This window comes from Culex pipiens, chromosome 3 (assembly GCF_016801865.2).
Source record: "Culex pipiens pallens isolate TS chromosome 3, TS_CPP_V2, whole genome shotgun sequence".
NCBI classification, from domain to species: Eukaryota; Metazoa; Arthropoda; class Insecta; order Diptera; family Culicidae; genus Culex; species Culex pipiens.
The window spans coordinates 50,344,374-50,367,480 of record NC_068939.1 but is presented as its reverse complement, the minus strand read 5'-3'; the positions used below and the strand labels follow the sequence as shown (position 1 = coordinate 50,367,480).

Here is a 23,107-nt window from a genome sequence, read left to right as displayed (position 1 = left end):
CTCACAGTTACTTGGGTTGTTGCATATGGAAAGGGGCAACTTTTGGTTTGGTTGGAAATTAGGGTGGTTCACTATTAGGGTGATTTTGGAAATCTAACTTTTCAGGAGTATTTTTGGGATTTTTTTGTCTTCTAGAAAGTTGTTGGGCTTGCCAATCCAAGCAACTTTGTCAAAGACACCAACATTTTATCTCGTAATCTACGCCTTCTACGACCAAATTTATAGAAAGCATCTGAGCAAACCTTCAAAAATCAGTTTTTTGAACGTGGCAATTCAGGGTTAAGTTTAAGAGAAAAGTGATATTGGGGGCACTATTAGAGCTCTGAAAAAAACAAACATTTTTATTATTTGACAAGTCAATTTGGACTTAAGGGTCAAAAGTTACAGCGATTTTAAGGTAAAAAAGATGCAAATTTAAAACTTAAATATCTCGAAAAGGCGCAAGCCAAATTTTAAGCGCCAGGTTGCATTTGAAAGAGGAGATCCAGCACTACAAACGCTGAAAAAATCTCAGGGGTGTTTTTCTTTAAACTCGAGATATCTTCATTTGAAAAAGTATAATTTTCAAGGGAAAACCTTATGGGACCACCCTAACGAATTTCTAAAATTGTCCAAATATATGTTTTTCCATGTAATTTTGCCCACTGAATCTGAATCTGCCCTCAGAATTGACCCAAAGTGTCGAAAAATCGATTTTTGGTCATATTTTGGGTTTCCATGTAAAATTATCATTTAAACCCAAAATATGACCAAAAATCGATTTTTCAAATAAAGATATCTCGAGTTAAAAGAAAAACACCCCTGAGTTTTTTTCAGCGTTTGTAGTGCTGGATCTCCTCTTTCAAATGCAACCTGGCGCTTAAAATTTGGCTTGCGCCTTTTCGAGATATTTAAGTTATAAATATGCATCTTTTTTTACCTTAAAATCGCTGTAACTTTTGACCCTTAAGTCCAAATTGACTTGTCAAATAATAAAAATGTTTGTTTTTCAGAGCTCTAAAAGTGCCCCCAATATCACTTTTCTCTAAAACTTAACCCTGAATTGCCACGTTCAAAAAACTGATTTTCGAAGGTTTGCTCAGATGCTTTCTATAAATTTGGTCGTAGAAGGCGTAGATTACGAGATAAAATGTTGGTGTCTTTGACAAAGTTGCTTGGATTAGCAAGCCCAACAACTTTCTAGAAGACAAACAAATCCCAAAAATACTCCTGAAAAGTTAGATTTCCAAAATCACCCTAATAGTGAACCACCCTAATTTCCAACCAAACCAAAAGTTGCCCCTTTCCATATGCAACAACTCTTCTGAAAGCACCAAAGCTCCAAAACTTCATCATTTTACAGAAAATCCATTGTCCACTTAATTTTGCGATCTGGACCACTGTGCACTGATTGTTGTAAAAACCATCTGGGTCCTTATTCAGATTGACACCACGTCTTTTTACCTAATGCTCGACCTAATGAGAGTTTTGTGAATTTTATGATTTTTCTGAATATTGTGATTTTTTTTAATTTTGTAAATTTTGTGAATTCAGTAAACTTTGTGAATTTTTATAATTTTGTGATTTTTTAGATTTTTTTGTATGCTGTGAATTTTGTATTTTTTTGTAAATATTGTGAATTTTGAGATTTATTTAAAATTTGGTATTTTTTAAATTTTTTGAATTTTTAGACTTTTAAGAATTTTCAGAATTTTTTAAAAAATAAAAAAATAGATTTTTTAATAATTTTAGAATTTTTAGGATTTTTAGAATTTTCAGAATTTTTAGAATTTTGAAAATTTTTAGAATTTTTAGAATATTTAAAATTTTTAGAATTTTTAGAATTTTTAATTTTTTTTTGAATTTTTAGAATTTTTTAATTTTTTAGAATTTTAAAAACTTTTAGAATTTTTAGAATTTTTAATTTTTTTAGAATTTTTAGAACTTTTAGAATTTTTAGAATTTTTACAAATTTTTGTAATTTTTAGATTTTTTAGAATTTTTAAAATTTTTAGATTTTTTAGAATTTTTAGAATTTTTTGAACTTTAAGAAATTTTAGAATTTTTAGCTTGACACCACTTTCTACCTAATGCTCGACCTAATGTGAGTTTTGTGAATTTCATGATTTTTCTGAATTTTGTGATTTTTTTGAATTTTGTAAAAAATGAATTTTTAGATTTTTTTGAATCCTGTGAATTTTGTTTTTTTTTTGTAAATATTGTGAATTTTGAGATTTTTTAAAATTTGGAATTTTAAATTTTTTTAAAAAAATTAGGATTTTTAATATTTTTAGAATTTTTAGATTTTTTAGAATTTGTGATATTTAATGCTAGATTCGTTTTTCAATTTGTGATATTTAATGCTCGGGCTATTGCAACCAATAAAAAAAATATCAAATTACAATTTAATTGGGTCCTAAAATGAAGTCTAGATTGCTGATATTATTGTTTACAGCAGGCCTGCCCAACCTTTTCGGCTCAATTTTCACATTTTTGATCGTCAAAATTACAATTGTTCATTTTTTCATGGTTTCTTTGATGGAATCGGTTCTCAGATGACCAATAAACATAACTTTACCAAAAGTTTGAAAAAATATGTATACAAGTCGTTTTTATCTACATTTTACGTCAAAAATCAATCCGGCCCGCGGGCCGGACCAATTTTTCACTTAAAACTTACATAAAAACGACCTGCAAAAATATTTTTCCAAACTTTTATCAAAGTTATGTTCACTGGACATCTGAGAACCGATTCCATCAAAGAAACCATGAAAAAATGAACAATTGTAATTTTGACGATCAAAAATGTGAAAATTGAGCCGAAAAGTTTGGGCAGGCCTGGTTTACAGCAATAAAGCTTATTTTTCGGAGTACAATGACCCTTTGTACGACCACAAAGAGTTTAGAATGGATTTTTAAATCAAATTTGAAAAATTAACCTCGCGGTTCTTCTTGACAGAAAAGTTCCTACTTGACAGCTCGTTCCAAGGGGACCATAGTTGATCCATCGAAAAAATGTTGTCCTGTCATTATTTTGTTTTTTGCATTAAAATGAAAAAAAGTGGTCAGAAATGGTTTTTAATCTTGTTTTTTACCGTGATACATAAAAATTGACATAGGGCTTTAGTACCCAATTACAAATTGAAAAAGTTTTTAACTCATCTATTCGATTCGACCCGCCGGTCCAATCCCGCGTCATAAAAAAGCACTAAAAACATCGCACGCGCGAGGTCGCCCGCAAATGTCAAACTTGTGATTATTTTTAGTCATTCTCCGTATTTGGCTTACGTCGAGTGCATTATCGTCAAAAATTTCAAATAAAACAACGGAGAAACCTCCGGAAACCCATCCCAAACTCGCTCGAGTGGCCACACAGCAACTTCCAGCTTGCCCGGTGTGACGTGCGCGAGAAGAAACCCTTCGTGTTCAACAAACAACTTTAATTACCTCAACCCAGTCGTGCGTCGTTTCGTTGCAACAGCAAAAATGCCTGGTCTGACGCTGAAGCTGAAAACGAAAACCGGCCAGCAGCACATCGTCTCGAACCTGGACAAGGATGGCACGACGGTGGGCGCGCTCAAGCAGAAGATCACCGAGCTGACGGCGATTCCGGGCGCGGGGCTGCACGCCGTGCTCGGCTTTCCGCCCTTCAAGCAGCTGGACTTTAGCCGGGACGAGGCGCCGATCGCGTCGATCGGGATCTCCAACGGGGACACACTGATCGTGGAGGAGAAGCAGCTCAGCCAGGCGGAACGGGACCAGCTGGAGGCGGCGAAGCGGCTCGAGCAGGACGAGAAGCTCGCGAAGGAGCTGGCGGCCCAGGAGGGGGGTGACTTGGGAGTGGGGGCTGGCTTCGGGGGGATTCTGCTCAAGCAGGTCGTCCCCAGCGACAATTCGTGCCTGTTTACGAGCATCGGTGAGGAAAATGCGGGTGGGGTATCGATTTAAGTATGCAAATTTAATTGATTTTTTTTTGTTTCTCTACTCAAACAGGATTCGTTCTCACCGGGAAGGTAGATCCGGAGAGTAGTCAGTACATGAGGCAGATTATTGCGGCCACGGTCAACGGGAACAAGCAAGAGTACAACGAGGGCATTCTGGGCAGGCCGAACGACGAGTACTGTGCGTGGATTCTGCAGCCGGAATCGTGGGGCGGTGCGATTGAGGTATCGATCCTGTCCGCGTACCACGGCATCGAATTCGACGTGGTGGACATTACGAACGCCATCATCAACCGGTTCGGGGAGGACAGAAACTACGGCATGAGGGCGTTCCTGCTGTTTGACGGAATTCACTACGATCCGCTGTACCTGGAGTCCACGTCGGTAAGTCAATCTTTAAGCTTGAACTCGGTAGAAATCGAACGTCAACGCAATATCCATCCCGCAGGGCGAACCTCCCAAGACGATCTTCCCGATCGAGGATAACGCGGTGTACGTGCAGGCGGAGCAGCTCGCCCAGGAGGCGAAATCGTCGCGCCAGTTTACCGACGTGAACAAGTTCACCCTCAAGTGCAACAACTGCGGCATCTTCCTCAAGGGGCAGGTCGAGGCGCAGCAGCACGCGAAAGAAACGACCCACGTCAACTTTGGCGAGGTTTGATGCAGCAGCAGCAATTTGTGTCTTAAAATCAGCTGTCGAGGGAGTTTTATTATGTAGTTTTTTTTTGTTTTTTGAAAATAGGAGAGATGAGAGGAGAGAGTGTGTTGGGGCCGAGTGTGGGCGAGCATTCTAGGATTTAAAGCGCGAAAAGGCAGTCAAATTTTCGAGTGGTTTGCTAAATTGTGGTGGCTTTCTTGCGTTAGGCTTTCAATTTATGTTAGCGTTTCTATTTGCGATCAATTCTTGCATGAGAGATTAAATTCTACCTAATCAGAAGAGAGAAGAAAAGCTACCGTACTGTTAAACTGTAGTTCTTTCCCTAATTAAATAAATCTTTAAACTGAGCCGTGCACAATTTGTGGTTTTGTAAACTTCAATATCACACACACACACAGACACATTCGCCATTTGCGAATCCGGTTGCCGAAGAGAGCAAACATCACACTCACGCACTAATTAGACCTGTGCGAAAAGCCGTGTGGTTTTGCTGCGTGAAATTGGTCCAGATTTGCGGCAGGGTGGTCGGCGTGATGTACGTAAACACACTTCGATTGCTTAATTAACCAAAGGATGTCGTAAAGTTGGGGGCTAGCGTGACGGTCCGTTGGGCTGAGGGGTAAGTTATTGCGGATGAAAAGGGATGTTAAAGCTGATACTTCAGCTGTTCATTTAAATTAATTTGAGCTTTAAGTTGGTTTCGACCTGATTTATCAAAAAATCGTTCCGCAGTGCTTTAAGCTACAATTTTCGTGTCACTCATTTTCACGCTCCACACCGGCTGAATCGCTCAGCAAAAGGTGCGAAACAAAATTACCTTCCACCACTCTTTCACCATCGTTAATGTTTCGCGTGTTTGATAAGGCGATATTATTCACCCACACCCACCCACTCCAGATTGCCCCATGTTCTTCCGTTTCCATCAAACTCATTCTGGCAAATCAAGATTTCTGATTTTGGTGGTAAGGATTTTCTTATCGTTTTTTTTTGTCAACCTGAATTTACCTAATTTTGATTCTCAATCAAATAAGAAAAACTGAAAGATTTAAAAAAATCTTGATTTTATAATAAGCACCTAGTTAAAAAAAAAATTTCCTAGTTAAAATTGCAAGTGGAACAGAAAAAAAGGTTTTGCACTGTTAAATAAAGCAATATTTTTTCAATTTCCTACTGGAGCTAAAATTTTCTATCATTTTAAGTATTTCTGTATGCCTGAAAAAGATTTTTTTTTTAATTTACATACCTGCCTTTTTCAGATTTTTATTTTTTTTTATTTTCATAATAAAACAAAGCCAATTTGAATTGTCACTGTTTCATTGGATGTATCAAAATAAGTAGCTGTTGGGACAACTGGACCTGGGATCTGGGAACCCTGCAGTCCGCCCCAGATCTTTATCGCTGGGCTCGTCACTGACATCTGTGGTGACAGCTGATAGATGCCAACAAGCAATACCGTCTTCTTTTAACATGTTGTTTGTGATCCTCGTCCATTCTCTGTTGTGCCGCCAAGCCGGACAGTTCTTTTATAATAAATTATTGTTTAATCGTTTACGGCGAGTTTTATTACGATGACCATCTGGTCACGGCCACCTGTCTAACTGCCGTAACAGTGGCGACGACGCGTGAGTTTTCGCGGAGTGATTACATCACCGGAAAACATAACCCACGCACGGAGGAGCTGCACCCTGGACCCGGCTCAAGGAATCGCGATGGCGAAGCGGCCATTGCAGTTCGGTCCGCGTGGTGGCCACGAGGCGCTCGCAGAGCAGCGACCAATGGACGGTACCTTTTCCGTCGGTCCTGGAAGTATCGAGCCGCCGCCACTACGTCCCGTCCGCCCGGTCAACCTGCAGCAGCTGCCGTTGACAGCGTCAAACGGTGCCCCGTCGGTCCTCACGCAGAAGCAGCCGAAGTACGGATTCGCATCCGTAGGCTTGGGACCTTCCGGACAGCAGACACCGTGCAGTAGCCAGTATCCGGGAGTCCATTTTCATCACCCCGTCGGCTACGCATTCGCCGGTCATCTTGTGCCCTCCACCGATGAAGTCCTGGCCCGCTGCCTGAAGGTAATCAATCGAGGTTCCGAGCAGTGCCAAAATGGTCTTCCCGCGACCACAGCGCTGCCCAGTAATGCAATGGCGGCGGCACCATCTTCAGCATCAGTCTACACCGCCGAGTTTGAGGTTATGTCAACCGTGCGGCTGGTGCAAAGGCCCTCCAGATCAACCGAATCCCGCAACGTTCAACGAGTTCCTCCCTTAAACGTGCGCAACCGCACCGGGTGCGGCCAAGGCGTGCGTCAAGAAGGCGGCAGGACATCTCGAAGTGTGTACAAGGGGAGGAAGCGGAATAACAGTGCCATACCAAAGCGACGTACGCGCAAAGTCGAGCCCTTGGAAGCGCAAGTCTGGCTCGAGTCTACCGTCGAAATGGGCACGTCCATCGTCATCGGAAAGCAGTTTGGAAGCCCGGCGCCACCAGCAGCAGTGTGTGCCACAGCAGCGCCCGGTCCAACGCAGCGGCTCGCCAGTGAGTCCTTCCGTGACGTCATCCACAGCAGCGCGATGCACCGTAAGATCATCCATTCCGCCGAGGGACCTGTACTGCGCTCCGGATCTGACGGCGTGGACGATAACGGTCGCTGCCATACCAACGGTTCTTCAATGTCTGCCAAAAAGCAGAAAAGCACCTCTACTAACGTCAACAACCAGCGTCCGGCGTCGTGTGCCATCGATGCCGTCGACCAGCTCGACCGGTGCAAGCAGACGCCTGCCGTCATCCCGGTCGAACAACGAGTGTGCGCGCCACCAGCCGTGGTCGCTCACCTACTCATCGGTGTCATCAAGAAGATCGAGAGTCGTCGTGCCAGCTTCAACCTCATCTTACATCAACACCGGTGCTCGTTCCCACAAGCTGAAAGTGTGAACATCAAAGCTCATCAGCTGTTCATCATCCACCAAGGACGGTGGCTGTACTCAGGTGGAGTCGTAGCGTTCGCTGACCGTCCTCCTCCATGGCCACCTCCTGCTCAAGATCGTCCAGCCCGGAATGTCGTATTCGTCCACGATCTCAACCGCATCTTCCAGCACTGAGTCTGCAGTAGCATCCAAGCAACCCTGGTGCTCTTTGCGTGACCGAAGACCACCCTGCGGTTCAACCGTAACTTCGCTACTAGGAGGGAGATGTTGGGACAACTGGACCTGGGATCTGGGAACCCTGCAGTCCGCCCCAGATCTTTATCGCTGGGCTCGTCACTGACATCTGTGGTGACAGCTGATAGATGCCAACAAGCAATACCGTCTTCTTTTAACATGTTGTTTGTGATCCTCGTCCATTCTCTGTTGTGCCGCCAAGCCGGACAGTTCTTTTACAATAAATATATTGTTTAATCGTTTACGGCTAGTTTTATTACGATGACCATCTGGTCACGGCCACCTGTCTATTTGCCGTAACAGTAGCCAAATCAAATTTCTATCAATGTCACCCCGGGCTATCAAAGTCACTCCAGTTTACGGTACATGGTATGATACGATGCAATTAAAAATAATGGAAGACGACGAAGATCAGATCACAGTAGACTACGAATAGGGGAGTCGGAGGTGTAATGGGACGACAGTCTAAAATAAAATTCATTCTATTGCAAACACTCAACTGAAGTAGTTCGGTCTCTGGCTAATCTCCCAAAAGGTTCTTGGCATCCTCCAGACCGAATCGACTTGCCATCTTGTCGATGTACTTCTGCTGGTTCAACTTGAATCCATCGGCCGCTCGCTCAACTTCCATTCCCAGGAAATGCTTCAGATCTCCGAGGTTCGTAACGGTGAAGTGCTGTTGCAGGCCGTTGAATATAGCTTCAAACTCCTCCTCAGTCTCGGCAGCGATCACCATGTCGTCCACGTAGATGATGATATACGCTGTCGACCTTCCGGTCTTCCGAACGTAGAGGCACAGATCATCCTGCACCTGGAACGTCACAATTTTTGTCACGTGAAGGACACGAAGACCGCCAAGGAAGCGTGGGAAGCGCTCGAAGCCGCGTTCGAGGACGCGGGGCTGACCCGACGGACCGGCCTGATCAGGAAGTTCGGTTCGACGCACTTGGAGGACTGTTCGTCCATGGAGGAATTCGTGAACACGGTGATGTCAACCGCGCACCAGCTGCGTGGTATCGGAATGGTTATTCCGGAGGAATTGGTCGGTGGACTGCTGTTGGCGGGTCTGCCGGAATCGTACCGCCCGATGATTATGGCTTTGGAGAATTCTGGAACGGTGATTTCTGGAGATTCGATAAAAACGAAGTTGCTGCAGGAACTCCCGGTGACATCGGCGGGCGCGGCCTACTCAAGCAGGAAGCAGGAACGCAGACCCGAGCAGAAACGGCCACCACGACCAACCGGCGACAGCAAGGGTCCGAAGTGCAGGCGCTGCCAGAAGTTCGGACACATTGCGAAGGATTGCCGCTCGAAGGACTCAAATCGGAGGGACGGAGACGCTTGGTGTACCGTACTGTCAACCGTCAACGAGGACGACCACTGGTACTTCGATTCAGGGGCTTCCAACCACTTTGCGAAGTCGAAGGAAACGTTGGACAACCTGGAGAACTACAGTGGTACAGTCGTTGCTGCGAACAGAGGTGCCATGAAGGTCGTCGCGAAGGGAAGCATGAAGCTGTGGACCACGGTTTCACCCGACGAGAAGCCGATTGAAGTCAACGACGTGCAGGTAATTCCGGACCTATCGACGAACCTACTCTCGGTAAGCCAAATCGTGAAGAGAGGGAACACGGTTACGTTTGATAAGGGTGGAGTGAAGGTGATCAACGCAGCCGGGGCCATCGTTGCCACCGGAAGTATGGTCAAGGACATCTTCAGGCTGAACCAGGCCGTACCGAAGCCTCAAGCGCTCGCGGTGACTGCTGCGGAATCGTTGGAACTGTGGCACAAGCGGATGGGCCATCTCAACTTCGACGGCGTGAGACGTTTGAAGAATGGTCTAGTCTCCGGAGTTCACTACAACGAGTCTGCTGTCGAGAAGTGCAAGGTTTGCGCTATGGGTAAGCAAACACGCCTCCCGTTTAGCAAGGCCGGTTCGCGCGCAAGCGACCTACTGGAGTTGGTTCACTCCGACATCTGTGGACCAATGGAGGTTCAATCCCTCGGGGGTAGGCGGTACTACCTGAGCTTCATCGACGACAAGTCGCGGCGGATCGCTGTGTACTTTCTGAAGCAAAAGTCGGCGGACGAAGTCTACGACGCGTTCGAGGATTTCCGCTGCAAGGCGGAGAGGCAGACTGGTCGGAAGTTGAAGATTCTTCGCACGGACAACGGTAAGGAGTTCACCAACAAGAAGTTGCAGGTCTTGCTCAGCCGCTTGGGAATACGCCATCAAACGACGGTGGACTACACGCCGGAGCAGAACGGGCTTGCTGAACGCGGGAACCGGACCATTGTCGAGCGTGCACGGTGCATGCTGTTTGACGCCAACCTACCAAAGACCTTCTGGGCGGAGGCAACGGGCACAGCGGTGTATCTGGCGAATCGATCTCCAACCAAAGGCCACGACAAGACACCGGAAGAGGTATGGACTGGACGTAAACAAAATTTGGCACACATCCGTGTGTTCGGAACTCCAGTCATGGTGCACATCCCGAAACAGAAGCGGAAGAAGTGGGACGCCAAAGCCCACGAGTGTATTCTGACAGGTTTCGAGGAGGATATCAAGGCCTACCGCCTGTGGGATCCGATAGCGAAGAAGTTGATCAAGCGACGAGACGTAACTTTTCTCCGTGAAGGAGGAGTCTCGGCAAGCGCTCCTGTCTCTGCAAAGCAACCGATGGTGATTCGTCTGGATTTTGAAGAACCCATCCCGTGTGTGCAGGAAGAAGACGAGCCTCCGGTGCAGCTGGAAGAAGCTGAACCAGTCGTTGATGATGTCCCACAAGAGCCTGAAGTCATAGCTGAACTCGAAAACGACAACGCTGAAGTTGAAGTTGAAGTAGAGGACGCCGAGCCCCTGGCAGGTCCCAGCTGTGACGTGACACCTATTGCGCTCCCCTCGCGACCATTACATCCGCCTGGGTCACCGGCGTTGTTGCGCAGCGGTCGGGAGCGCAGTCTTCCAGGCAAGTTCAAAGATTTTATTCTGTCGAGCAAAGGCCTGTCCCTTCCATCATTCACAGCCAACTCTGGATATGACGAGATCGTTTCGGACTCGGAAACAAGTGGAGACGAGAACTCGGACGATACACTAGTTGGACTTGCAGCCAGACGTCAGCCCCCGAAGGGTCGAGATCCCGTTACACCGGCAGAGGCGATGAAACGTGGCGATGCGAAGCTGTGGAAGGACGCGATGGACGATGAGTACCGATCACTCATGGAGAACGGCACGTGGGAGCTGGTCCAGCTGCCTCCGGATCGCAAGGCGATCGGATGTAAATGGCTGTTCAAGACCAAGGAGGACGAGAAGGGCAACATCGTGCGGCACAAGGCCAGGCTCGTGGCGCAGGGCTTCACCCAGAAGTTTGGCGTGGACTTCGACGAAGTTTTCGCACCTGTGGCCAGACAAGAAACGTTCCGGATCCTGCTGACAATCGCTAGCCGTCGGAAGATGGTGGCAAAGCACGTGGACGTCAAGACAGCGTACCTTCATGGCAAGTTGGAGGAGACCATCTACATGAAGCAGCCTGCAGGATACACAACCGGAGACGTCAATACTGTGTGTCGATTGAAGAAGAGTCTGTACGGGCTCAAACAATCCGCTCGAGTGTGGAACCACAAGATCGACGCAGTTTTCAAGCAACTGGGCTTCAGCCAGGCGAAGGCTGATCCGTGCCTCTACGTTCGGAAGACCGGAAGGTCGACAGCGTATATCATCATCTACGTGGACGACATGGTGATCGCTGCCGAGACTGAGGAGGAGTTTGAAGCTATATTCAACGGCCTGCAACAGCACTTCACCGTTACGAACCTCGGAGATCTGAAGCATTTCCTGGGAATGGAAGTTGAGCGAGCGGCCGATGGATTCAAGTTGAACCAGCAGAAGTACATCGACAAGATGGCAAGTCGATTCGGTCTGGAGGATGCCAAGAAATCGAAGATTCCCTTGGATCCAGCCTACCTACAGCAGAAGGAGGAGAACGATCAGCTACCCAACAACACCGATTATTTGAGCTTGATCGGAGGTCTGCTGTACGTAGCTGTTCACACCCGACCAGACATTGCCGTTAGCACATCGATTCTTGCTCAGAAGTCGAGTCGTCCGACGCAGCTGGATTGGCAAGAGGCAAAGCGAGTGCTACGCTACCTGAAGGGGACGAGCGATCACAAACTGCACTTGGGATCTACCGGTGCAGGACTGGAGATGTACGTGGATGCGGACTGGGCAGGCGACCACCGAGACAGAAAATCCAACTCTGGTTATCTGGTGCGTTTTGGCGGCGGACTCGTCAGCTGGGGCTCCCGGAAGCAGAGCTGTGTAGCGCTGTCATCAACGGAAGCTGAACTGGTGGCGCTGACTGAAGGATGCAAGGAGCTGATCTGGATACAGATGCTGCTGGGCGAGTTCGGGATCAAGATCAACCGAGCTGTGCCGGTCTACGAGGACAATCAAAGCTGCATCAAGCTCGTGGACGGCAACAAGATCGAGAAGCGGACGAAGCACATCGAAACCCGATACTTCTACGTTCGCGACCTGAAAGAGAAGAAGATGATCGATCTGCAGTACTGCCCGACTGAGAAGATGTTGGCAGACATTCTTACGAAGCCGTTGCAGAACCTGCGGATCAAGATGCTGCGTGAAGAAATCGGTCTACTACCGGATCACGTCGAGGAGGAGTAATGGAAGACGACGAAGATCAGATCACAGTAGACTACGAATAGGGGAGTCGGAGGTGTAATGGGACGACAGTCTAAAATAAAATTCATTCTATTGCAAACACTCAACTGAAGTAGTTCGGTCTCTGGCTAATCTCCCAAAAAAAAAAAATCCATTGTTCAATTTCTACTCGAAACTAGTTGTCCGAAGGCTTGAAACGGTGAGACAACCCAAACCTCTTTTTACACCTAAGCTGCCATCCACCCTGGGATTCGAACTGACGGCCTTTGGATTGTGAAAATGTGTGGGAGATGGATTGGATTGAGCTAACGATCTAGAAAACCTCTACGTTTAGGCCAGGACCAACATTTACTTCCCCATCCGACCGGAGGCTTGACCAGACAAATCTCGAAAAATGCCACCGAGACCTTCTGGAACAGAACCCAGGCCAACTGGAGTGAGAGGCAACCACGTTCTCAATTTATGTATTTATGGCCATTTTTCCTCAAAAGTTGGAAAATGGTATCAAAAGTTTAGGAAATTCGGAACTTTCGTAGGGCACTGATATTGCAAAGAAGGGAAATAATTAAAAATAAGTTTTTGTTTAAAATGTTATTTTTTTTCTCGTTTTCACCATTTTTCGGTTTAAATGCTTGGCGCGTCAGAAAAACCGATTTTTATTTTCAAAAAATTATATCTCTAATATGTTATGTGAAATTTCCCCGAGAAATCCGATTATAATATGTTCAGACATAGGCTCTTTGCTCAAGTCAAGATCAAAACACAATTTAAGTATTAATACGACTTTTTCAAATCTAAGGCTGGATTTTTTGGACATTAAACTATTTTTTCATAAAAGCCTTTCATTTCGCCCAAGAGGGCTAAAATCGGTTTAAACGGCTCAGAATAAAGATTTTTTGAAAATTGTGGAACATTGTCGAAAATGACCATTTTTGGGACCACCCTAGCATGGTGGAGGTCACCCTAACAGCAACAAAATTTATAAAAATGCGGGTCTAATTAATTTGGTCAAAGACCTTCAGAATAATTTTGAGCCCGATCCGAGAACTGTTTTTCCGGTTTATGCTCTTTTGAAAAGAGTCTTTTCAAATGGGATTGCTGTAAAGGGACCATCCATGAATCACGTGGACACTTTTTTTTTTAAATCTCAGACCCCCCCTCGTGGACAATTTCCATACAAACAAATATTTTTGTGTATGGAGCGTGGACAATCGCTGACCCCCCAAGTGGTTTATGGATGGTCCCAAACTGCAATTTATCCAATTTTTCTAATCAACAGTTAATTTCTAAACATTCAATTGAGTTTTGTTTATATGTTGAAGGGAACTAAACTTTAGAGCCTTTGAGAAGTATGGGGAAAAAATAGCTGCCATGATATGAACTTTTGTGAAAGTACAGATTTTTTTTTTCAAAAAATCCAATTTCAAGCAGATTTTTTTACATGGGTTTTAATTTAAAATCGATTTTGCAATTGAATAGTACCTTACAATTAGTTTTGAAAAAGTGCACAATTTTTGAGTCATATAAGTGGCTAAGTCATAGTTAGTAAAAAAAACTTCAATTTTTATTTTTTTTCAATAGCAGCCTTTCACACAGCCAATCTTTCTTCTGCAATATCCAATTACATCAAAATGAATTGTAGTACAAATCTCGGATTAGTTTTCAAAAAGACGTAAGAGCCATTGGTAAACTCACCCGAGCAATCTAGATTACTTTTTCAAAACAACCAATGCGCCATTGGTCTCCTATGTACATAGGACTTTTTGAAAAAGTAAGCGTGAAATCATAGTTGAAAGACACTCCAAAAATCTATTAGGTTATAAGAATTACGAAATTGTGAATTGATTATTTACTAATAAAAACTAAAAATAAAAATAAAAAAATAAAAATTAAAAGCCAATTTCTTAAAAACTTTTTTTTTAAAAATGGACATTTTCAGTACAATCGTCCAAGAAACATTGCAGATTGGTATATTCGCTCTTGAAGTACAGCCATAAAACATTTATGTTTTTTAAGTGTCACATAAACAGCACTCATTTTTTAAATGCCAACACCTCAAAAACGAATGGTCCGATTTTCAATGTCGAATAAAAAATTTAAAAAAAAAATCAAAATCTAGAATAACATTTGATTGAAAATTTGGTTTCATTTCTTGAATTAACTTGTGTAATAGCTCAAAAGGAGCCCTTTTTGTCAACTATGTATATCCAAACCGAGAATTTGCAAGAACGGATATTTTGCTCAATAAATTTTGTGTGAAACCCGAATTGAAAAAATAGGTAATTTTGTAGAGAAATCAAATGCCCACGCCTCATCAAAGCGTCGATTAGTTTATTTTAAATGTATTCCTAAGGCAAGGAATCACTCTCAATGTAAAGGAGTCGGGAATGAATCTTGAACTGGGAAAATATGTACAAAACAAACCTTTGTGGTATATATCAATATTTTATTTATTTATTTCCTTTTTTGCTGCATTATATGGAACAAATATCCTGTTATCCGTAAATTTCGAATAATATCCGTTTTTTCGGAGCATAGTTAGCTCAGAGGAAAATTTTACAAAATCTACGAGGGGATAGAGATAATAAGAAATGGGATTAGCAAATAAAATAATGCGTCTCCAGCAAAATGCACTTGGAACTTATTTCTATGGAGAAGCACGGTATTTTAAGTATCATTAAAAATAGAAAAAAATTCTAGGTACATTTTGCCGACGTACCGAAAGCCGTAGTTATTTTTATTTTATTTTATTTTCTAACTCTATTTCTAATTACTAATTATTCTTTGGTAATAAATAAAAACTTTGGTCTATGACAAAGTGATGCTAGAAGCAAACGCATTAGTGGACAAAATGCCTCAAATATGTATTTTTATGGGGTTAAACCCATTTAAAATTCAAATACTAAGCACCAGCTCCTGTTACGTCCAATCAAGGTCATATAAAGGATTTGGGCTCAAAAAGTATAAAATTTTGGCCTTTTTCAGTTATGTTTTATAAATTACGTTGCATTATAAAACTCAGCTTATTACCTTTCTTTTGAAACGTGATGAACTAAATTTAGTTCAGCTGTTCTTACGATATGATTTTTCAATAATATGTTGTTTGCAAATATCTTCGAAAGCCAATCGAAAAATTGCTAAACCAAAAAAAAACGAGTCTGATTATTTTGGCCAAAGAATTGCCATGCCAAATTCAACTTCTTGTTTTGGATTTGGTTTTACGGGGGATTATGTTCATATAAAATTTATCAAAATATGATTTCTTGAAATTGTCAAATTCGTTGTGAAAATTACATTTAGATATTTGAATTGGTTTGAAAGCCAATTTGTGACAAATAGCGAATTGTCAAGCTCGAAACGCGTTTCTCTGAAGGGAGACACAAACTAGCTTCAATCTTTAGTGAAGACTCTCTGCAAACGCCACTTGTCTGGCAACGCAAATTCCAACATCTTCTCACGCGAGCGAGTGGTTGTGGCAGAGTAAAATTACAGTTTTCCGCTCTCCTTTAGCTGTTTGGTGCGCACTTTTTTGGCGAGGTGAGGAAACTTTCCACTTTTAAATTGCCCCCTCGCCACCGTGAGAAGCCGCCAGGCCAGGAAGAGGAGTCATTTTTTTACGCCTCACCTTCCTTAAAAACGCTTTTTCCGCTTTTCCTCAGATTTTCCGACTTCTTATCACCATGGGAAATAATGAATCACATCAGAGCCAGCAGCAGCAGCAGAATCGTCTGATTGCGATGGAGAAAATCGTCGCCGAAAGTGAAAAGTTCGCCCAGAAACAATCGATTATGGTGGAAAATTTGCGACACCGGGTGCGAACCCTGGAGTGCCGAACGGAAGCACTGGAGAAAATGGTCCACGCCGCCGGTCTGCTGATTGCGGTCCTGCTGGTTGCGCTGCTGGTTGTCCTGAACTGCTGGAGTCATCACAATTGAGAGGGAGTTGGGCGTTTTTTTCTTTTCTACAAAACTTTGACTTTATTATCAGAGCCGTTTAAACACTTGTAAGCATCAGTAATTTGTTTATGTATAACTTAACTTTCTTTTTCTTTGTTTAACGATACTAACGTTAATATACATGCTTACTTCACAAAAGCTTCGCTCGACTGCACTTTAGAATTAACCTTAACCTCACTTATATTTAAATTAATAAGAGAACAGTTCACACATGGAAGGTGGTCAAATAGAGAGTCGTTTTAAAGCTACCATACACACAAAACTAAAGTCACATTTTGCTTAGTTGTAATCAATCAGTTGTTAGAAACACAAATTGTTAGGGTGATTTGCTTACTTAACTATTTTTGGAGTTCATTATTGATTTGTCTTTAAATCCGAAAAATAGCATTGGAAAAATCAACATCAATTTTGAGACCAAATTTTAAAAATATCTCAAGGTATCAAAATAATTAATTGTATTTTTTTCCGAGGTTTGAAAAGACCAATTCTCGGATTAGTTTTCAAAAAGACGTAAGAGCCAATGGTAAACAAAGCCTTTTTTGCATCGGTATCCGACCTACTAACGAAAACCAAATTTCAAAAATGCTTAAGATTGTTCATCTACACATCTTTCAAGTGCCCCGAACTAAAAATAAATGAAATTTTGTTACAATTGGGAGAAAAACGAATATTAGTTTCGGAGGTCACAGTGGCTCTTACGGCATTTTGAAAACTCACCCGAGAATTAATGGAAAGGTTGTTTTTGCTTTGGCGCATTACACAAATTTGAAGTACCGTTCTTCTCCATTGAAGTTTTGTTCTGTCAACATTTTAAAGGAGCAGCTTGGTACTCTAGAATTTGTTATAAAATTCAGTGTAGACGGAAAACATTGAATCATTTTCAACGCATTTCCAGTACAAAATTATCATAAATAAAAACGAAATAAAATAATAATTTTTGAAATAAGTTTTTTTTTCTATTTAACTTCCTCCCACGAGTGCCACCGTAATCACAAATCAACCACAACTTCCCACAAGCCTGCACGTGTCCGTGTGTATGTATACATTAATGTTTGCCAAGTTTTGAAAAATATTTACAAATGTTATGCAAAACTATCCGCTACAATCTTCGCTCCCGTTACTAGCTCGGCCCGTGACCAACCTCACAATCACGGTTCTATTTGATAACATCACAATCGCAGTCCTCGTCCAGCTTTTCGTAGCTTTGGTTCATATTTTTTCTGATCACTTTTTTGCTGGCACTGCGAATCGCTGCCACTGCTGTGCTGTCAGCAGTGTTGCCAGTTATCTCCGTCGTCGTCTCAGTCGTTGGTTGGCCGTGTCAAATGGTCCCGTTGATACGCCGCCGGCCAGCGTGCTCTTCCCCATCGTCATCGTCGTCCTCGTCGTCCTCGTCCTCGAGGCTTTGGCCCGGTTTGGGCATCGAGTCGTCCACCAGTACGTCGGTGAGGTTGTCGTACCTGGAAGGAATAGGGAAAAAAGATAACTGTTAATACATTTTTTTCTAAATTGTCTGCTTTAAAAATTTGTAAAACATTGTTAGGCTGTAAAAATAACCCTGCAAATAGTGCGTTCATCCCGGGAATTCCCGAGATTTTTCCAAAACCGGGAATTCCCGAATCCCGGGATTTTCTGTAATTTGTCCCGGGAATTCCCGAAATTTAAAAAAAACATATTTTGGTCTGGAAATTCAGGTTTGGTTGTGGAAATAGTTTGACTTTGACCAACCAACGGGGTACAAACTAAAAAAGTGTCAAACGAAAAAGTGACCAACCACCGGGGGTTGAGTGTACATTAGGGTGGAATCGAAAATTGGTTTCTTCAGCAACACATTTTTTGGGTCCTTTTTAGGGTCCCAAACAACCTCTCAAACTTTGGGACCGATTGGTTTAGCCCACGATTGGCGCAAAGCAAGTGAAATTTGTATGAAAATTACTATGGGGAAACTTGCTTTTTCACATTTTTGAAATTACAAAATTCATGTTTTATTATTTTATGAAACTAACACCGTAGAAGTATAGCCCTTAATGTCCTTAACAACTCTCTCGAAGACAGTATGGTGCTAACTTGCTTCTAACAAAAGTTACAGAGCGTTCAAGAGAGTCATTTTGGAATACTCGGTAAAAATTAACTTTTTGCCAACACTGCCAAGTCAAGTGGAAACTTTCGTAAACTATAATATATTTGAGGAATTGGGGTGCATTTTAACTAAATAATGTCTTCTGAACATTTCTTCATAACGATTTTACGTAAGGCTCATCAAATCTAAGATCAATCGTGTTTATTTTGTATTTCATGGTTCCTTCGGCAATGTTGGCAGAAAATGTGAGTTTCGCTGATTATTTCAATACACTACTTTTGAAAACTCTGTATCTTTTTTGAGGCGCACTTTAGCACCATACTGTCTTGGGAAGAGTTGTTCAGGACATCCAGGGCTATACTTCTACGGTGTAAGTTTCATAAAATAAAAATTCAAGTTTTCCCATAGTAATTTCCATACAAATTTCATTCGCTTTGCGCCAATCGTAGGCTCAACCAATCGCTCCCAAATTTTGGGAGGTTGTTTGGGACCTTAAAAGGGACCCAAAAAATGTGTTGCTGATTAAATTTTTGTCATTTTAAATTTTTCCATATAACTAGATTCCACCCTAGTGTACATGTATTTGGCTTATTAGGGAATATTATTATAATTTTAATTTATATGTCCGCAAAATGCATAGCGCTTTAAAAAAAATCTTTTTTTCTTTTTAAGGGTTGGATATATATACGTATATTAGGATTTTAAATTTGAAAGAAAATTCTCATATTAAATTATTTTCAATCAAACACTGGCATCTGGGGCAAATAGGGACAAATGTAAGGAATAAAGACAGCTATTTAAGCAAAAAAATAAAATGCATAATGTGTTGGATGACTTCGGTTAAAACAGGAACATAACAAAACAATAAGTACACCGACTTCCAAATGTATTGCATTAAAATCTCTAGTACCTATTCAGACTTTTGTCCCGATTTTCCCCCGGTTGGCGGTAGTAACTTGAAATTATTATTATCTAAAATGTTACATTGACTTGTATCATTTTATTTGTTGTTGTAGTTTTTTTGTTTTTTAGACATATATTAAAGTAATGTTTTGAAGCTGTTTTATTTATATCATATAAAAAAATTAAAATGTTTAAAAATTGAATTTACGAGCCATGGTTTCAACATTTAAATGAAAAAAGTGTTTTAAAATGCATTAAACACCTGTCCAGTTGTTTTGCAATCATTAGTTTCCAAAATATCTAAGTATTGACGAAAATTTTATTTTTTGCGAAAAAAAAGTTTTTGCGGTGCTGTGCATTGGAATTTCATAAAAATTCAAAATATTTTTAATCCAGCCCAAACATGCTAAATATGATTATCAATGCAGAAAAATGCATTTTAGATTGTTTTCAGTTGATTTAACTTCTATTTTCATTAAAATTTTGAAGTTTTTTGAAAAATATTTTTTTGCCCCCTGATTTTTCGGACCAATTTTGAAGGGGGGGGGGGGAATATTTGCAATGGCCTTATGATTTTTAAATCAATACTGATTTTTCAAAAATCGAAATATTGGTTGCATTGGTTGTAAAATTGAATTTGCAATCAAAAAGTACTTAAGTGAAATTTTGATAAAGTGCACCGTTTACAAGTTATAGCCATTTTTAGGTAACTTTTTTGAACATTTCAAAAGGGCCAAACATTAAATTTTACGCCCTTTTGAAATGTTAGTCCTGATTCGAAAATTTTGAAAATATTGATATCGTAAAGATTGAAAAATTTATTGAATGTTTCATGTTTTAACGTTGAAAGTCGGACTTTTAGTTGCTGAGATATCGACATTAGAAAATGGTGGGTTGTTTGGGTGAGACTTCGAAAACATCAATTTTCCTGTTTTAAAACCTTTTCATGGCAATATCTAAGCAATTAAGGGTTGTATCAGCAAAGTTCAAAAAAGCAAATTATAGAGAATTTTCTCAGCTTTTTAAACATATTTTTTTCAAAGGTGGGCAAACATGGGCACTAATTAAAAAAAAAAAAGAATTAAAAAAAAATCTAATGTAAGTCGTGATTTCAAAAATCTTAAAATATTTATTAAAAAAATATAAAAAGTTATAGTATGGAGTACCGTCCTTACGGGTGACATTGGGTCTATGGGGTGAGATTAGGTCATGCAAATTTCAGCATTTTTTATGACCCAATCTTACTCACCATATCCAATGTCACCCCTGATGACGGTACTCCATATTGTATTTTATAATTTTTTTTAAATAAATATTTTCGGATTTTTTAAATCACGACTTACATTTCAATAGGGCCAAAAAATATTTATTTGGTCAATAGTCTCCACGATATTATCGATTGAAAATTGAACTTTAAATAACTATTTTTTGGTAATTTTCATTCTTTGCAAGACCATCTATCATTAACCAAAGGTCAGATTAACAATATAAAAAAAAACAAAATGTAGAGTATTTTCTTAGCTTTTAGAATAAATTTGTTATCAAGTATGGACACAAATAAAAAAAAAAAGATTTTGTTAATTATTTGGCCTAAAAATGTATATAACTCGAGAACGGTGCAAATTTGACAAAAGTATTATTCGATTTGAAATTCAATATTACACCTGAAAATAATTCCTTGAATTTGTTTGTGTGAATTTTCAATACTTCTCAAAAAACGATATTCAAAACAAAATCATAGCTTGGCCAAAATCAAACCGTCCGTCATACGCCTAGTTCTACAGTTGACACTTTTAATCTACTAAAACATATCCAAAAATGAAAAATATAAAAGGGGGTGAAGTTTGTCCAAATTGAGCTTTTGTGATAAAAAGTTATTTTTGACAAGGGGCAATTTTTTAGAGTGCAACCTACAACTTTGCCGAAGACACCGAATCAATCAGAAAACCCCGTCTCGAGGCAAAGATTTTCAAATGTTCTCTTAGTATGGAGACATGAATGAAGAAACTAAAGATGCAAATTTCAACCCTTTTGAGTCGGTTTTTTTTTAAATTATGAAAAAAATGAAAAATTGGGCTTCCCATAATAATTTAAAATAGAAGAAATGTCTTTTTAACCTTCGTTTTCTTTACAAACGATACTTTGCCATTCCAGCGAGAAAATCCTTCCCAAGAACCAATTAGTCAAATCATCGAGACGTAACTTTCCCCGGAAGCGAATTGATAACGCCCCCAACAAAAAACGAAACGAAAAAACGAAACTATTGGCACTACGCCCCCCGGGGCATGGCCTTCCTCTAAGGTGGGATTTCTGCTCCAGCGCCTCTGACGAGACAGGAGAAACCGGGACCGACGTTTTACTTCACCATCCGATAGAAGCTCAGTGGATAAGGCGGGAATCGAACCCGCGTCTCATAGCATCATCGGGATCGGCAGCCGAAGCCGCTACCCCTGCGCCACGAGACCCCAACAAAAAACGTGCCCCCTTAATTAGAGGCAATACCAACGGATGATACTCACTTGTCCACGTGTTCATCGAACTGGTTCAGCAGCTCCTCGTCCTTGCCGCCGGCCCGAAACTGACACACCGTCAGCAGCCGCAGCAGGGCCAACGCTATCAGCTGACCGCCGGCCACGTGACTCAGCCACAGCCGGTGCGGCCAGATGATGAGGGCGACCCCGAGGGCCACGTAGGGCAGCGCAAGTCGCCAGCCGCCGCAAAATCGGCACACGTTCCAACACTTTTGACAACCCGTGGAGTAGTCGGTGCTGCTGGAAAAGAGGAACAGGGAAAAAGAAGAAAAGACAGAATTGGATGAGAAACTGAGGCTGGAAATTCAATCAAATTGGGACGATTTCCCGAGGTATCTGTTTCAGGGGAGTAGGGGAAATTAGTCTACATTTAGTTTTCTTGAACAAAAACTTGCAATGCGAGAGCAAAAATTTCAATTTGCAGTAGAACTCAATTTACTGTCCATTGTTGACCTAAATGCTGAAATTACGTAAAATGGTCATCATTCTCTTCTAATGAAACACGTGTTGCGGTGCATCGGATTCATTAGGTAATTATTGGAAATCGGCTTTCGAGACACAGTCCGGCCACCCATCAGTTCGGACAATCGGCATAGAGCTAAAGCAAAACTCTGCAAAGGACGATAAATCGTCTAGGCTTTTCATTTGGCATCGTCGTCGAACCAAAAAGAGGCTGGAAACGGTCGATACAAACGATAAATCTTTGCGTGGATATTTTGCCGGAACGGATGGAAGTGTGCCAAAAAACCAATTTGGTATCGATGGTACAGGAAGAAATTGGGATACGGCACACAGTTACTGGCCGGATGCGGGACAACTATCGGGGGTTTTAATTGCGATAATTGCAAAGATTTCCATTTGTTAAACTATAAAACAAAATATATGCAATTAATTGTTTTTATAAGATTTTTTTTTAGACTGAAGCATGTTAGTTAAATTGTTCAACATGGTAAAGATTTGATTACTTGATCTTTTTCAGCAAATATTCGTCTGTTCATCGTTTCAAAGGAAAATTTCAGTTCTTTTCAAATATGTTTTGGTGATTTGCAATGCACAGCAAAATTAAATCCGCATTAAACGACCAATTAAGATTTAAAAGCAAAACTATTGCTAATTTTGAAACTTACGGGGGAAAAAGTATAAATAAACTTTTTTCTTTAATATTTTTATGAAAAATTGTTCCATATACCTATAATTTACACTGAAATTAAAAATCTATGGTGATG

The 23,107-nt window shown here is 41.4% G+C and overlaps 2 protein-coding genes across 5 annotated transcripts in view; one reads left to right on the top strand and one right to left on the bottom strand.

The window, feature by feature from the left end:
- The first annotated feature begins 3,236 nt into the window (after nt 1–3,236).
- Nucleotides 3,237–4,933, top strand: LOC120413252 (ubiquitin thioesterase OTU1). The gene is made up of 3 exons (XM_039573980.2): nt 3,237–3,895; nt 3,973–4,304; nt 4,369–4,933. Exons 1-3 carry the CDS (start codon nt 3,466–3,468, stop codon nt 4,579–4,581), a joined length of 975 nt encoding a protein of 324 aa, XP_039429914.1. The 5' UTR covers nt 3,237–3,465; the 3' UTR covers nt 4,582–4,933.
- A 12,199-nt stretch (nt 4,934–17,132) lies between these two features.
- Nucleotides 17,133–23,107, bottom strand: part of LOC120413207 (uncharacterized) — a 61,360-nt gene continuing 55,385 nt past the window's right edge. Inside the window, exons 4-5 of one of the 4 annotated variants that reach the window (XM_039573926.2) lie at nt 21,870–22,118; nt 17,133–17,827 (exon numbers count right to left, since the gene is read on the bottom strand). In XM_039573926.2, the coding sequence (XP_039429860.1) occupies nt 17,689–17,827; nt 21,870–22,118 (388 nt within the window). In that variant the 3' untranslated portion in view covers nt 17,133–17,688. Of the gene's footprint in view, nt 17,828–21,869; nt 22,122–23,107 lie in introns of all 4 variants that reach the window. The other 3 variants (XM_039573925.2, XM_052710151.1, XM_039573924.2) reach the window with 3 other exon arrangements.